The sequence below is a fragment of the Mustela nigripes genome, chromosome 4 (genome assembly GCF_022355385.1).
Source record: "Mustela nigripes isolate SB6536 chromosome 4, MUSNIG.SB6536, whole genome shotgun sequence".
In the NCBI taxonomy this organism is placed as follows: Eukaryota; Metazoa; Chordata; class Mammalia; order Carnivora; family Mustelidae; genus Mustela; species Mustela nigripes.
In genome coordinates this window covers 181,474,277-181,491,673 of record NC_081560.1, presented here as the reverse complement: position 1 = coordinate 181,491,673, position 17,397 = coordinate 181,474,277, and the positions used below count along the sequence as shown (strand labels likewise).

Sequence of the window (17,397 nt, the reverse complement as noted above, 5' to 3'; positions counted from 1 at the left end):
GCTCCTCTAAAATGCACACATGTACACACACACACACACACACACACACACACACACACACACACATACACACTCACACACCCCTCCAGAGGCCTAATTTCCCAATCAAAAGACATCTGGATAATTACGAGCTGTCTTCCAGTAACACTTTGGTTAAAAAGTGAAAAATGTTGCCTTTAAATTAAAACATTCCAACCAAAAGTAAAAGAGACCCCAGGACTTTTTTTATTATTAAGTAGCAAAACTTGAGCTTTCTAATGAAACCAACATAGTTATTAAAAAAATTACAAAAACATGTTTTATTACAGTCTTCCATAAATATCTGAAGGCTTTAAAGGATCAAAGCAAACAAATGATATTTTATATTAAACGTTTACTAAAATCCAGGAGGAAAAAAATCTAATTAATGCGGTAACAAAGTATTTTTCCTCTTTGTGTTACGTGTATTATAAAAATATCTACTGCTTTCCTTGGGTTATAATGGAATTGTACTAAATCTTGTGACCCAATGAATGAAATGCATCAACTACTATTAACAAAACGAAAGGTTGAACTTATCTCATTAGGGGACTCGAGGGTAGGAATCAGGATTTGAGGCTGAATACACTTCTATTCTCTGAGAATCACAGCACTGAATAACTCCTTTACTGCCTTGGGTCCTCCACTGCCAACATGCAAATGCGCCCCCTCCTACTCGTATCTGCAGCCAGAATTTTTGTGGCATTGGTATCTAGACTTCAAAACAATCCATTGTTCATAAATCTAGGACACAGGCATAAATTTCTCACCATATCCCACATGAACACTCATCTCCAAATTGTGTTTTATAGCACATAAAATGTGAAACCTGGGAGGAATGTGGATAAGTGGGAAGTAGGATCTTCCCCCTTTCAAAACCATGGAGTAAACTAGTTAGACATATGCAAATTCCTCTATGGCTAGGATTTATAGGAGATTTGAGTTGGAGCAGAAATAGAAAAAGTCTAATTTTCATATTCAAGTGTTAGGTAATGCCTAAACTCTTCAATTTCCCTGAAATTTACAAAAACCCAGCTTAGTTTCCAGTGGAAAAGCAATTATTAAAGAGTAATTAAAGGGCACCTGGTGGCTCAGTGGGTTAAAGTCTCTGCCTTCGGCTCAGGTCATGATCTCAGGGTCCTGGGATCGAGCCCCGCATCGGGCTCTCTGCCTGGCAGGGAGCCTGCATCCCCCCCGTCTCTCTCTGCCTGCCTCTCTGCCTACTTGTGATCTCTGTCTGTCAAATAAATAAATAAAATCTAAAAAAAAATACTAAAATACTACTTCAAAGCTGATGTGATGTTCTGAGCATTTCAGGATGTTTGCAGACACAAAGATCCTTTTAATCATCACTAATTAATAAGATTTCCTTACATAACATTGGAGGGATTTCTTTCAAAATGTCAAAAGATTCCTCGTGTGCCCTAAGAAATCTCTGGCCCCATCCCTTACGTTCCCAGAGGCACAAGACACAATGGCTGGTCAGCAGGGATAAACTTCAAGCCAGATGGCTGGCCCCCCAAAAGTCATATTACTGTTCTGTAACAAAGAGGAGCTTAAATATTTCCTCTGCTACAGAAAGGCCTGATGGCAATTCCCCAGGAGGCGATCAGCATCCACAAGGAGTCCTGGACACTGGGCCCCTACTCTACAAGGCAGCCTCAGGGCGGAGACCGGGCTCAGAGGTGGCTGCTTGGATCTGAATCCTGGCTCTGGCACTCACTAGCTGTGTGGATCTGGGCACGTTCCCTCCTTTCTCTGGGACGCAATTCTGCACCTGCAAATGCGGACAAGACTAACCACTTTCTCACTGGAATGATGGGTGGGATTCAATGAGCTAATCTTCTTTCCCAAGCTCTCAACAAAGGGTCCGGCACATCGGAAATGAAATATAAAAGGCCTTGATTGCCATGGGGGGGTCAAGGTGAAGAGGTAAAAGTAAGGCCACTATATCCACCAGCTCTCTGGATGCTGGGCCATTCACTCTAGAGGCAGAAAGACACAAAACACTATCTTGGGACTGAGTCATACAAGGCAGTCTCATCCGTGGATGCCTGACCAGCTAGAACCAGAAGAGCCATTCACAGCACCCTCGATGGTGCCTGAGTCTGGTAAAATCGAGTTTTATCCTAGAAGGAGATGGAGCAGGGAAATCGGTTTCTGGTCTGATTTTACTGTAAATACTTGGGAAACAACTCGGCCCAGCTCAGGTAAGTGGGTCCCTTCTCTTTCCAAAGTGGCAGGTCGATTACCAGTTCTCACATGACCAAGCAGCGTCCGTCATGATCTGGAACTGAGTTTCATGTGATGGGCTGCTCCCCTCCTCTTTCTTCTGGAAAGCTCACAGTCTTCAGCCAGGGGACAGAAGAGCAAAAACGGAAACCCATCTGGTTCATACTTGGGAGACTGGTCAAATCAGCCATGAAATCACAGTACTTACAAACATGAGGCGGGTAGGTATGTTGTCAGACTGCACCAAAGGATTTTTGTAGAGCCAGATCTCTTCTGGCTGGATGACTCTCTGGAATGGGTCCAAAAACTCTGTGAAACTGAAACAAAACAAAGACAGATACGTGAGGGCTTGAGTGCTCATCTGTCACCTGTAGTTCCCGAGAAGGCCACGGCCACAGGCCCTCGGTGGAGAATCCAGCCTCTGGGGGAGGAGAAGGGAATAACAGGCTGCCCTGGGAGTGGAACATGAACTGAATTACTGAGACTCTGTAGAACCTTCTGTCAGCACCTGCCGCCAAAGCCCAATTCTGGGCATGAAGGACCAGCGGCAAAGCTGACATACAAAGACCATAGAAGTCCGGACTTCAAAGTGAACTAGGAGCCGAAGGGCAGAATAGGGGTGGGGGGGTCTCAGAGTGGGGCAAGGCCAGGCCAGCAGCGCAGCTCTGGGAAGGAAATGTGCTCAACATGGAGCAAAGGTGAAGGAGCGCCAGGAACCACCTTACGAAAGAACCAAGGGCTCCTTCCCTCCCTTCCCCTGATGGTGCTGACACTTCTCCACCAGTAGGGGGCAGAGTGAGCAAGAAAAGCCTCCCAGAGAAGACTAGGTTGGGCAGGAGGAGCACAGAAAGGAAGGGAGGAAAAGAAAAGAGACACGGGGAGGATTCTGGGGCTGCTGCCAAGAAACCAGACAGCATTATGCACCCACATCTTCCTCTCAGGACCCTCCCAACCCCTCCCACACCCCAGGAGCCCACAACACCCAGGCGGAGGGAAAGCAAACACCACCAAGAGGAAAACGGGGCAGAAAGGGGGCCGGGGGGACAGAGCCCGCAGGGGTATGGTTTGCTTTGTCAGACTGACCCACCAGCCCAGTTCTCCGGCTGGCGAACTCAGTTCAGAATGGGGGTCCAACAGAGCCAGGCAGAGGCTGAATGTCTTTTCAGACCTAGTCTCAGAGGTCTTGTGTCATCTGGTGACGTGTGAGTCCTGCGGTCAGCCCAGATTCAAGAGGGGGGGTGGATGCCCCTTCTTGGCAGGGATATAGCAAGGTCCCACCAGAGAGAGGCTGCTTAAGATGACAAAATTGGGTTTAAAATAATGATATGCCACCCCCCAGCTGTCATCACTGCAATGGGCCCACGGCTCCCCTCTCGGAGGCCCCGGGACCTTGGTCTGCGCGCCTTCCCCACGCAGTCGGCCAACCACGGAGCACATCCCTCTTCACCCGGCTTGTCCCCCAGATGTTATGACCCTCTTGGCTATTTTTTATAAAGCCTCATGCAGCCAGCCTTTTGCACACTTCCACATCCCACCCCAAGGAGCTGCAGCCAGAACGCATTTATCAAGCAAATTATATCCTCCGGGAGCAGCAGAGCCAAGAAAGATAGATGTCCCTTCTCCAGCCACGCTCCAGCCACCAGTGTCTGCCTGCGGGAATCCAGACAGTGAGGCAGCTACGCAGAGGACGTGGGTCTCCGAAAGCAAACAAGGGCAGAGATGGGCCCGCGGTGAGATGGAAAGTTCTGGAGACGGTAGAGGGTGGTGACCACGAAAGGACATCGCAGGCCTGGAAACCCCCTTCCACAAGCTCTCTGGAGGTGGTCTGGACGCCAGGAAACAGAAACCCAGCTTTCAGGGCACAAGTCTTGTACTTACGGAACAACCAGTCCCGGGAGGGGCCAGAGAGCTGGCAACTCCAGCCGGCTGCCCTGTGGTGCCAGTGCTGCTGACCTGTGGTCAACCTTTGATTCACAAGGGGCTAAGGCATCCACCTCACAGGCAAGAAACTTATGAAAAATGCAGAATCTTGGGACTTAGCCCAGATCTACTGAATCAGAAACTTCATTTTTAATAAAAACCCCTAGGGGATGCACAGGAGCCCTAGAGTCAGACACACACAGCTCTCTGGCAGGAAATGGGGTGCTTCCCCGTTTTGGCCTTTTAAGAACCAAGTTAGCCAATTTTGCCCTATCCCCCCTCCTCCCAGACCATGACTCTCCGTGAGACTTTGTAAACTAAAAGCCTAGAAGAAACGTCATGTCAGGGCTTAATTATGAAATCAGCATTCCCTCCATAAACAGCTGGTAAACGTCAAAATAAATACAATGAAAACCAAATGCGGCTATTAAATTCCACTTCGGCACTGTTGCCTGGGAGTCTCGCCTGCCCTCTCTCTGAAGGACCTCCAGAGCTTCCCCGCGAGGCAGCGAGGACGGAGGGACAGGTGAGGAAGACCAACAGCAGCTGCCCCCACCATGAGTGCAGAAGTGGGGACACCCCATCTGTCCTCTGAAATCACTTCACGAAGCCCATAAAATTCTCTCCAGCACTGCTGTGGTCATGGAAGCAGGTCAAAACATTTTGATGGGAAAAGAAAGGAGTTACTACTAAAGTAAACATGTCATTTTCTTTTGTGAAGATTCTAACTGCCCAAAGTCAGGTAACTTGCTGTTGGATGTGGATCCAAGTCATGCTTCTTTCATTTCTTGGCTGTTTGAATTTGACAATTATCTTAATCAAACTCCCTATCAATTCTTGGCAAAGGAGATCCGTGTTTCTGCCTTCTCCCCAGCTTTCTGATAATGCAGTCGGAAGAACTTGGGAAGCATACACTGTGAAGATTCAAAGATGTTATTCTAACTTTATGCTGGGCAATTCTCTCTCTAATTAATGTGTATGTCCTCCCTAGGCTGGGTTCCTATCTCCTCCCCGCGCCCCCCTGTCTTTCTTTTTCTCTTGGTGGCCAGTCCTGTTTCCACAGTCCAGCATGACTTCAAACAGCCTATGATATCTGCTTGTATAGGAAGGAGTGCAGTAGGGGACAGACAGCAGACCATCAACTCTGCCTACTGTTTACTCGCTCAGCAAACCCTTACTGAGTGCCTGTGATATGCCTGGTATTGCTCTATGAACCCTGGTGAACAAAACATATGTGGTCCCCGCTCTTGCAAAGATTACAGTCAGGGGACCCTCAGTGCCAACTGATTGGGGAATGAGATGTTGAAGTCTTCAGTTACAGGTATCAGAGTGCTGTCTACACAGATCACCAGCCCACCCTGCTCTGAGGAGATGCCAGATTAGGAGCGTTCCAGTAGTTGGACCCAAGAGAGAGCCTCTAGCCTAGAGCCACTTATAAGAACCTTGACCCCTGGAAATGTTATAGGATGTGTATCTATCACTGTTCACATACCGAATGTGCCAACAGATTTAGCCCAGAGTTAGGAAACCAGAAGAATGGCTCATCTTGACATCACACTAGCAAGGATTTAGTGATGCCTCTGTCCCCCATACCTCTTCTAACCCAAAGTCAAGTTCTCAAAGGCCCAGAATCTCCCCATTATCTTCTCAAAGACTCCACAGACTTGCCAATGATCTTAAAGTCATGGACCTTGATAACATACCCTTTTCAAGAAAAGGTTAACACTTCAGTCACATACTAGACACAGATTTCTACCTCCTTTACTCCCAACCGAAAACAACACGCGATTATACTGAAACATGAACTTAACCAGACCCTTAAACTTGGTGTAAATCCCTGCTTTGGCATTTGCCCACTGGGTGGCTTGAGAAAAATCACTTAACCTCTCTGAGACTTCATATCCCTCCCCCCGCAAGCCCTCCCAGGATGACCGTACCTTCCAGGGCAGTAATAATATTGCTATCATTAGTGGTAAGGAAAGTTGGGGTCTGGCATGGTGTCTGGGGGCACTGGATGCCTCAACCAAATGCTCTTCCTGCAACGTGGGCATGAACAGAGCTGAGGACACACTGTGGATCTGAGAAGGATACCCCTTCCCATGATCCCCTACCAGGGGGCATGAGGTTCCGTGCCCAGGGAAGAGAATCAGACAGGATGTCAACAACTACCACTCACCACAGGGCCATTCTGTGAGCTAACAAGGACCTGGGCAGTCACTTCTGAACCTTGCAACATGCAGGAGGGAAAATCAAGACTCATGAGAGAGAAGTTTTCCAAGCAAGAACAAGCCCATTTCTTAATTGAACTCTCTAGTTCAATTTGTCCTCTCTAGCGGGCCTCTCTCATGCAAGAGGGAAACCATGGACAATTGGGCTTTGGATGTGGTCAGCAGACAGGCAGCTACTACCGAGGGAGGAGGGGACTGGATTTACCATTAGTCCTGGGGCTGGGGTAAGATGAAGCTACAGAGAGAACATGCTGATTAATCATCTCTATGAGCCAGCAGGCCAGGGACATGCCCCCGAACAGCCTTCTCCTGAGTCTGGTCACTGGCTGCCCCAAAGACAAGAGTAACAATTTTTATAAAAAATAGCTAGTTACCATGTTCGGAGCCATCTTGCACCATGCCCTTGACTGGATGCTTTCCAACGTTACTCATTTACTCTCCGTAAGAGCCCAGTGAGACAGCAACTGCTGTTATCCCCATTTTAGAGTTGGGGGAACAGAGGCCACAAGGAGAAGGGTCTCTTGCCTAAGTCATCACAGCTCCATGTGCCATGGAATGTCCACTATCGTACGTCCTCCTGAGCACACTCTGGAACTTTAAGGAAGGAACATGCAGATACACCCACGCACACACAAGCACACGCAGGCATTGCCCACCACTGTAAAGACATCTGCAATTATTTTAGTGAGAGGTATCGTTTTCCACAATTAGAAATAGAGCCTTACTCTTGGGAAAGGCAACACGGGATATCAGTTCTCAGTCAGGGGGAAGACTGAGGTCATTTGGATGTTTGTCGTGAAGGAGGGGAGGGAAGAAATCACGAGAGACGTGAAGCCCCCAAGAAGTTGCTTCCACCAGCCCCTTCCTCCCGGCTCCTGGGACAAGCAGGTGCCCCTGCACCAGAGCTACCTGCCACTCACCTGCCCTTGGGAGAATGTCATCCAGGAGACCAGCCTGGCCAGATGAGGAACGGCTCTCTCTTCTCTGCAGCGAGCCTCACGAAGGATAGAAGGCAGGCTGAGCGAGGGCGACTGCTACCCGGGGCAGAGGCGCAGGCAGAGCCTGGCTCCAACACTCATGCCCCTCCCCCTCCATGGACACAGACTCCGGAGGGGCAGCCTGGGCTGGATTTCCACTCTCCCTTACTGGCTGCGTGACCTTGGGCAAGGCACCGCCCTTCCTGGCCTTGGTCTCTTCCTCTGCCAGGTAGTGCTGACAAGAACGCCTATCTCAGGGGGCTTGGACAGATTCTAAACAGGGTGAAGATGTGAAGTGCTAGAAGGGCACGGGCATATGTTGTTGGCCTGCGGGGGAAAGCCTTAAACTACAGCCCAGTATCACATCCTGCCCTCAAAGCTGAAACCACAGGGACTTCAAACAGGTTGACCACAAGCTCCCCGCCCCCTCTGCTTCCTCAGGTAAGGTCCCCCCACCAAACAATCCTCCTTACCAAGAGACCACGTGCAATTTCTGCTTATCCTGGAGTGTTGGGTTTCCAGCCCTTCCCAGCCCAGGAATAGGCCAACCACATCCTCCTGCAGGAACCGGGGACACCCCACGTTCTTGGTACTACAGAGCCTGCCTCCCCCAGGCCCTGCTGGTTTGCTCTCCAGATCCTGGCCCTGCCCAGCCGGCAGCATCCTCCCCTCCTGCTGTGAGTATATGTGACCAGGAAACTCCGTCCGTCTCTCTGTCCCATCTTCAGTGTCACGTACAGCCATCCCCAAACCCCAGGGTAGGAATCCCTCCTCGTCAATGGGGTAAAGACAGGGGTATCAGAGCACATACCTCTGGCCAAGGCCCTCTTGAACATTATGGGATGAGACCGTGGTGGAAATATGTGGGCCACGCCTGGGAATGTCCTTGACCTACCCAGCTCCAGGAAGGACAAGAAAGGACCCAGAGGAGGCAGCATGAATAAAACCAAGCCGCCGCCCCAAGACTCCCTGTTCATGCCAGCTCTTCTTCAGCTTTTAGGAACACAGCCCTATCCTGCCTCCCCCACCTGTGGTTGCCAGTACTGCAACCACAGACACCCGTGTGCCTCTGACGCACGAAGTACATGGCACCTCAAGGAACATTCTTCCCAAATACGTATACTCTGACCCTAATCAAGTGTTTGGATCCCACTTCCAGAGTATAGGGGCAGGAGAACAAGTCAAATACCCTCAAACAAATAATTAGACAAGTCCTGGAATAAAGCTAGAAGGAATATTCCAGACTATAAGAATCTGCAGAGACAAAACAACCAAATGTAACATATATTTGACTGGATCTTGGGTCAAAAAAGTAAAAAAGCCATAAAAAGAAATTTAGAGGGTAACTAAGGTAATAACAAGGACTGGACCAAACCAGGTATCAGGTGCTCATCAGGGACTAGTACTAATTTCCTTCAGTGTCATAGCACTTGGATATGGCGAAGAATGCCTTGTTTTTAGGAGATGCATTTAGGGAGCTTAGGATAATGATCTGTCAGCAACTTCCTCTCAAATAGCTCAGAAAATTGTACATAAAACATATAACTACAGAATAAAGCAAATAGCGTAAAATGCTAATTGCCCCATCTAAGGGGAGTGGATGGAAGATCGTTCTACTGTTTCAACTTTTCTGTATAGTGGAAATTGGTCAGGACGAGAGGCTGGTATAGAGGGGTCCAGGAGCAGGAACCCCCAAAGGGGGGAAGAGCACAGAGGCAACAGAGCAATGGAAATACAGTGTTAGCAGAGCTGGGGAGTTGAAAAGCTTCTGTTCTACCTTGGCCGCTTATGACCTGTGTGACCCTAGGCACAGAACACCTGCTCTCTGAGCCCTGGGTGCCTCTCTAGAAGTGCAGCTAACCATACCCCGCACACCACCCACCCCGACCCCGCCTTCAGGGCCACACTGAGGAAGGAACAGTGAGGTCGTGCACAAGGACCTCCACATAGAGCCCACTGTGCTGTGCTCAGCAGATGCTCCCTACCCAAGAGTCATCTTCTGTCACAACAGCATTTTCAAACCACAGCATGGAAAAAGCAGGACACACCCAAACCCGCCTGCCACAGAGCAGGGGCATACATGGAAGTCTATTTTGCAGAAGCACCATATTCAAAACTATTCACATCACTCCGGAACTCCAAACATTTAATCCACCAATTTCGGAACGTTTCTGCAGAGGGTGCCTCCCCTCTGGAAGTAAACAGAAGGCAGAAAACATTTTAATTGTCTGAATTCAAACAGAAAATCCTGGTCTACACATACGCAGCCTGCAAAAGCGAATACATTGGGTCCAGCTGGGGCTTCATGACCTGGAGAAGTGGCTGAGGCCCCTCCCTATCTGTAAAATGAGCAGCACACTCACCTGAAATGTCGTGAGAATTGGGGTATCATAACTGGGGTCCATGAGAAGCAGTCAACGATTGGCATGAAGACTACTGATCACTGGAAAACTCCAGATTAAAAAAAAAAAAATCCTAAAAAAATGCATACCACATAAGAATGTTTGGCCCTTATCTGGGTCCTGATTCAAAGAAATCTGGTGTTCTTTGGATCAGGGTTTACAAATGGTATGCTGCTCCTGGGGAACTGGTTCAGTTTTGTTGTTGTTGTTGTTTTAAGTTCTCATTGGTTGAGGTTTTCGAAGCATTGACGTATGAAATGATGCCATGTCTGGGCTTTGCTATAAAATACTCCACCAATAGTGTGGGAGGGGGAAACGGATGAAATCAAAGTGCTGGTAACTGACGGAGGGTATTTGACAATTTCCACGCCAAAAAAACTTTTTTAATGATTTTGCTCATTGGCCCAAAAGATACTTACCAAATTAAGTGTTTTATCAACAAAAGCAAGTGATGCCCTTGGAAAGCATCATTTCAGGCAAGTCTAACAACACAAAGAATAATGAAAAAAACTCAGCAAGAAGAAAGGAGAGACAAGGGAAGAGGTCACATCCTTCACAAAAGGAGGTTCCTTCCAAAACCTGCACCCCTAGACCTCAGCTTGAGGGGCCCCAAGCTCAAGGGAATGAGGAGTCCTCTCCCTGGCCCAGATGCTGCCCAGACTGGATGTCGGGAAGCAGACTCTTAAAAACTAGGGTGGTGAGAGGTCAGTGACAGGGAGCGGTGGGTGACAGGTGACTATGGGTAGAGCCAGGCCACCGAGCTTGGGACTCCAGGAAACCCATGGAATCTGCTTTCCACTGGCTGCATGCAGGGCTTCCTGGAGCTCAGAGTCCCCCCTCCCCCAGGAAAGCTCTCCCCTCTGCAACGAACATCCTCTGAGCCAGACACATCTCCAAGCAGAAAATGTTGCCCACACGGTGTCTGAGCCATAGGCAAACAAAAGCCGCTCCAAAAAAAAAAAAAAAAACAAAAAACCAATCAAACAAACAACCTAGTAAAAGAAGCAGGAGGGAAGCATATATTTCTTTGCTAACAGACTTCGTCTCCAGTTAAGCTCTGACTCCAGAATGCCCAGTGAAGCATTCGCTCTTGGATTAAATAAGTCTTCAGGAATGGAGCCAGAGCGTAAAGCACTCTGGAACATTCTCCCTACATTGCATGGACCAGGCCACACTGAGCAGAACACTGGGGCAGAACAGAATGCCCCTCCACACTCAGGACAAAACCCAGTGAAGACAGAACTTAATTTGAAGGGGCTTCTGGGCTGGAATTTTCATTCAGACACACCAGCCAGGGGCCCTTGGAGTGTCTCTGAGCTGTTCCCTCCCTCCAGCCTCATAGGACTTCCTCCTGGCGTCAGTCGGCAGCCGGCAGGGAGGCAGCAGGCCTTGCTTACCCGGGTCCTTGGCAGACAGCAGCAGAGCCCTGACCTGAACGAAGCCCCTGACCATGTTCTCCATGGCCTGCTTGTCCACGTTCTAGAATGATCTTCAGCTGGGCTGCTAGATGAGAGGAAGCACATGCGTGACACGAAACAGCCACAGGCTGGAAGGCTAAGGGCTGGGGGCAGCCACGATCTGAGGAAAGGCTGATGGCAGGGGCCAGGTCAGGGTGGAGAGCATGTGGGGAGCATATGAGACAAGACACTGGGGTACACCTGCCCTTGGCATGACGACCTGCTCGGCAGCTGAGGTCTGGGGAAGGCAGACGTTTCCCCTCTACCCTGAGGCATGGCCAAGCCTGTGGTTTTTAAGCAGATAAAGGATGTTCACGTTGGTCCCCAAAGCCTTTGGTTGTCTGTAGGCATCATTAAGTGTTTTCCTGACCACTTGCATACAAACCCTCAAATCCTTAATGCAGAGTCAAATTGGCCTGTGGACTTGGGCTTGACCTTGCACAGTCGCAGACACCCCTGTGCTGGTTTCTGTGGCCCCAAAGATGGCCAGCTAGAATCAAGGACCTAGCAATCGCTGCCTGTTAGTATGACTCGGCTCTATGGCCGGGATCCATCTGCTCGCTTGAAACCATCCTAAAAGAAGGATTGAGAACAGCTGGGTCATCACCGCTGCTGCAAAGATACAGCGGCTTCGGGCTGAGTGGAAGGGCCACAGCACAACACCAGCTCCAAGAGGGCACCAGGGATTCTCGTCCGCTTCTGATCAGAGCTGTAGCCCCAGGGCTTAGGGCAGTGCCTGGCATGCAGTAAGTGCTCAATAAACACATGTTGCATCAGGACTAAACAAACCCATGGCAGCTGTTTCTATAAAGACCCAATCTTCTGCCACACGGAATCCTCAGCCAGAGGCTGGCACCTGGCTGCCCTTGGACTGAAAGCAACTTATGGCTACATTTGGTCTGGGCAGCTCAGTGGTTTTTTTCTTTTTTTCTTTCTTTTTTTTTTTTTTAATGTATAATTCATGGCCGATATTTAAAAAGCAGGAGCTCTTACAGCAAAATCTGAATCTCTGGCTTCCAGTGAAGAATTTGATCTGGCAACATCAGGCCCACATCCCTCCAGGGCAACCCGCTGACAACGGAGTTAAGAAGAAACTGCCCACTTGGGAGGGCAAAGCCTGCCCGGGGTCCAGCACCCACAGCTGCCCCCACTCACGCTGTGGCTGTGAATCCCCCCAGCTCGACTCTACAATGTGACATCTGGGCTCATCTCTGTGGCTGCTGTAGGCTGACTGCTGGCTGGGCCCCGAGTGGGGGTCACTTCACCGTCTCCAGGATCCCCCACTTTATGAGGCCAGAGCCCCCAGTGGACAAGTGTGTCCCTCTCTTCTCAGGGAGCCTGGATTTGTGGGGCGCTCATCTGTTGACTGGCTTGTTAGGACGAACAGGGTCACAGCACTTGTGTATTTAGCCGTGTCTATACCCCCACCAGCATCATCAGCAACCGCTCCCCCCCACCCCCCGCCGAAACACCAATTTGCCTCACTTTCTCCTCTGTCGCAAGCGACATCATGGCCCCAGCCGCTGGCACTGCTGAGAACTGGGTTTGATCCCACAAAGACTGTCTAAATGGCTCCTAATAACACAGTCAATGAGATGCTGTCTTCAGAGGCATCCAGACAGAAAGGAGGGGAAGACGCAAGCCGAGCGTGGGAGGATGGGTCAGCTGATCGCTGTCTGAGTAGTTCCTACCTGCCGGGAGCCTGCTGCGCACGCGTTACACCTCCCCTCCATCACTCCTCACAATGAAAAAGTAGGCACTGCCGTCCCCATTGTCCAGAGAGGGAAACTGAGGCCCAGAGAGCCTCCTTGACCTGCCCAAGGGTATTCAGCAGGACAAGCAACAAGACTGAAGCTCAAACTCAGGCATTCTAAGCATGATCCTGGGCTATTTCCAAGGTCCCTGTTTCTGGAAGTATGGGCTAGAGGACATTGCTGTGGACACCAACCATGGGAGGCTACAGACAGCAGCACTGAGTGCCGGGAGCAGCAGACAGACCCAGAGTCTGCCAGCAGAACACGGGAATCAGCCTGGCTTTAGGTAGCAGCACACTGGACCAAGAATCAAAAGAGCTGATTAGCTTGTAACTGTAGGAAGATCTCCCTTACAGTGGCATTTCTTCTTTATCAATAAAATGGAAATCTATTCACTTACTCATCCCTTCGTTTGCAGTACAGCAGGGTAGTTAAATGAGAAGCACAGATTCTGAAATACATATACTTTGGTTTGACCTTGGCCAAATCACTCTATTTCTGTGTGCCTCAGTTTCTCATCTGGAAAAGAATTATTATCAATGAGATGACTGGCATAGAGGAAGCAGGCCCAATAAACGCTAGTTTCTACTCCCCCTTCATTCACTCGTGCATTCAACAAGCCTCACCATCTTGCCTAAGGAGAAGGTTCTGTGACCCTACTCAAAGGGGCTAGGGTTAACCCTGGGCTCCTGGGCCACCATCCTCCTATGCTCTGATCCATCTCCCTGCCCACTTGCTTCTTCCCAAGTTTCCCTCCCCTCCAGGCCCTCCCTGAGGCCATCCCAGGACTTGGGCTCTTCTGTAGTGGGGACAACATGTATACCCAGGACCATGCCAGCCCAACTTGCTCTTTCCAAATTGACATCTTCACCCCTAACATCTGCACGCCCATGTTCACCACAGCATTATTCACAATAGCCAAGATATGGGAAGAACCCTATGTGTCCAATGATGGATGAATGGATAGAAGATGTGGTATATATATATATATATATATATATATATACACACACACACACACACACACACACAATGGAATACCACTCAGCCATAAGAGTGAGGACATCTGCCATTCGTGACAACATGGATGGGCCTTGAGAGCATTATGCTAAGAGAAACAGGTCAGACAGAGAAAGACAAATACTGTATGATCTCATATGTGGAATCTAGCAAGCCATGCTCACAGAAACAGAGACTAGAATGATGGTTAACAACGGATGGAGGTGGGGGTGGAAGAAACGGGGAGACAGTGCTCAAGGGGTAGCAACGTCCAGCTATTAGATGAATAAGTTCTAGAGATCTAGTGTATAGCATGGTGATTATAGTTAATAATACTATATTATATACTTGAAATGTACTAAGATAGATCTTAAATGTTCTTACCACAAAAAAGGTAACACTAATTATGTGACACAGTGCAGGTGCTAGCTAATACTACAGTGAAAATCATTTCTCAATATACAAATGTACCAGAGCAACATATTATACACCTTAAATTTATGCACTGTTATGTGTCAATTATAGCTCAGTAAAGCTAGGAAAACACTGAGCATAAAGACCAAGGAATACTGGAAAAGGAGGTTAACAGTATACTGCTAAAGAAGGCAACTGTTGCTTCTCTGCCTTAAATGATTTCCAAGTCTTTGAGCTGGCTATTTTATGAGTGTTATCATGCGTCTTCACATGAATCAGTACCCACTGCAGCGGGGCAATACTGCCAGTCAGACTGAGGGTTGCTGGAGGGGGGGATGGGTGGCTGGGGGATGGGCATGAAGGAGGCACGTGATGGAATGAGCGCTGGGTGTTTTATGCAACGGATGAATCCCTCAAATCTACCTCTGCAACTAATAATTCCCTGTATGTTAAGTAAATTGGATTTAAAATTTAAAAAAGAGATGCGGCACACAGAAAAAGAAAAAGAAGAAGAATGACTGCCTTGTAGAATTCCGCAGGTGCTTCTAAACCGCTCTACACACTCTCAGCAGAAGAGACAGGACCTTCTCACCAGTGCATGTAATCGCTTTGTTCAAAAACATAACAATAAAACTTCCAGGCTGTTTCCAAAATATAACCAAGCAGAAACAGAAGGGGGATTCTCGCCATTCTCAACCTGTTGGGCAGCCAGCTGGCCTTATCGGAGAGGCGTCCCCAGATTCCACGGTCCTCACTGGAAGGTCTTAATTGGCTTTCGAGATTTTGCACAGCGCTGCAAATTTGGGTAATCGAGTTTGGGGAAAAGTGTAATCAAGCTGATTTATTCACAATTATCTCCCCCTATTATCCTCCTTGGTACCCCATTCTGCAATTACTTGCCTGGAAAATTTTTATGTAATAGAGACATGCAGAAGAAGGCAGCCGATCCCCTGAATCCTACAGCAAGGGGGCTCGGCTCTTCCCGGGGAGCCTGGGCTCCTACAGGAGATGGACCTCAGCACAGGTGGTGTAAATGAGGCGCAAATGCCCAAGGAGCCTCTGCTCCAAAGCCAGAGGTCCTCGAACCCTACATGCACTTGGAAACTCACAATCATTCCCTCTGGGACAGGACTCACTCCCCGTCAGGTCAATGTGCGTACACTGCCCGACCACCACCAAGTGCATTCCAAAGTAAGGGGCGCCTGGTTGCTCAGTCATTAAGCATCTGATTTTGGCTCAGATCACGTTGCTGGGATTATGTTCATGTTCAGGTCAGGTCCTGGGATCGAGTCCCGTGTCGGGCTCCCTGCTCAGCAGGAAGCCTGCTTCTCCCTGTCCCGCTGCTCCCCCTGCTTGTGTTCTCTCGCTCAAGGTCTCCCTGTCAATTAAATAAATAAAATCTTAAAGAAAAAAAAAAACAACACAAACCCTCTGGAGTATGACTAACATTCCCTCCATTCTACGGAGGGTCAAACTGAGGCTCTCAGAGGCCACGCAGCATCCGCGCCGCCAGATCTCTGAACAACTTCTGCGTGGCTTCAGAACCCGTGCTCATGCTCACCAGATGCTCCTGCCTCATCAAGGGAAAGGTTGGGACAGAGGGGTCTGTTCTCATCCAAGGGTCAGCTGCTCTTTTAAAGGAGGATTTGGGAAGAAGTGAGAAAACCTTAAAGAATCGGAAAGAAAGCCACTCACCGAGGGAAGCTGGTGGCACATCATGGTCAGAGGTTTTTGGCAACGCCGATCAGGAAGTCTACAGATGGAGGCCCTGCTCTCCATGAGGCCACTAGAATGCCTCCTAACCTTCCAGAGGGCACGTGTTTCTCTAAACCTCCATTTCTCCATGTAAAGTCCTTGGGTGGCCTCTAAGCAATACCACGGAACGACTTCTAGGGTTTGAAGAGCTTCTGATGTGAAACCAGAACAGAGCAAGAAGGTCCTGGGGACGCTTCTCGACCCCAAGCTGCACATCACACTCACTCGAGAAACTTGTAAGAATACCCCTGGCCTGGCCCTGTCCCAGACCAGCCCAAACTGAATCTCTGGGGAACCATGGTGTGTCCCTGCTCTGGAGCCGCTCTGCAGGGAAAAGACAGGCAGGAGGCTACGAGGGGCCCACGGGACACGTCTCCTTTAACTTCTGCTCCTTTCTCTTTTCTGTGTTTTTTCTCTTTGATGTTGTCTTTACCTCTCAATCCGTAATAGTCCTTCTGAAAATGTGACAAGGAATCCAGCTTCTGGCACCAAAACACATGTGTGCTTGTGTTGCATTCCACCCGTGAACCCTTCTGTTTTGCAGGGAGTCCCCTCCGAAGACCTCAATAGCCATGAGCTAAGCCAGCACCGCGTCCCCAGGGTCTGCACTGCCCTGTCCTGGGCTGAGATTGGCCTGGGCCAGCAGCAGGTCCCTAAGCTCTGGCCGCCATTCCCAGTGGGCAGCATCAAGAAAGGTTTGGATTTGGAGAGAGAGATGAAGGGACACACCCCAGCCCTGACCTCGGAGGCACAACCCGGAGCACGTGCGAAGAGTTTAATAAATGTCTGCGGAGCCCAAAGCAGCCCCGGGCATGGGAATTCGGAGTGAACGAGGCACAGTGCACATCCCCAGGGAGCCAGGGAGCGGGTGGGAGGGGCTGAAACCCAACCGTTTTAGTTTCCTTTTATTGTAACAAACGGTCACAAACTTAGTGGCTTTAACAACACCAGCTCTAGAGGTCAAAAGTGGGATGCGGGGGTGCCTGGGAGGCTCAGTTGGTTCAGCCTCCGGACTCTTGGTTTCAGCTCAGGTCCTGATGTCAGGGTTGTGAGCTCAAACCCCAGGTCCAGCTCTGGGCTCTGTGTGGAATATCTTCAGAGTCCTTCTGCCTCACCCTCCATCCGTGACCTACCCCCCAAATTGTGAGTGTTCTCTCTCCCTTATTAATAATAAATAAGTAAAATCGCAAAAAAATTAAAAAAAAAAAAAAAGTCTGTTGCATATCTCGCCGCTGGGCTTA

General features: G+C 49.3%; 1 protein-coding gene across 4 annotated transcripts in view; it reads right to left on the bottom strand.

Moving 5' to 3' along the window:
- The window catches only part of PLPP4 (phospholipid phosphatase 4), a 120,311-nt gene that overhangs the window by 72,261 nt on the left and 30,653 nt on the right, over positions 1–17,397 (bottom strand). For all 4 annotated transcript variants that reach the window (XM_059395944.1, XM_059395943.1, XM_059395945.1 and 1 more), the window contains exon 2: positions 2,459–2,567. In XM_059395944.1, the coding sequence (XP_059251927.1) occupies positions 2,459–2,567 (109 nt within the window). The remainder of the gene's footprint in view (positions 1–2,458; positions 2,568–17,397) is intronic.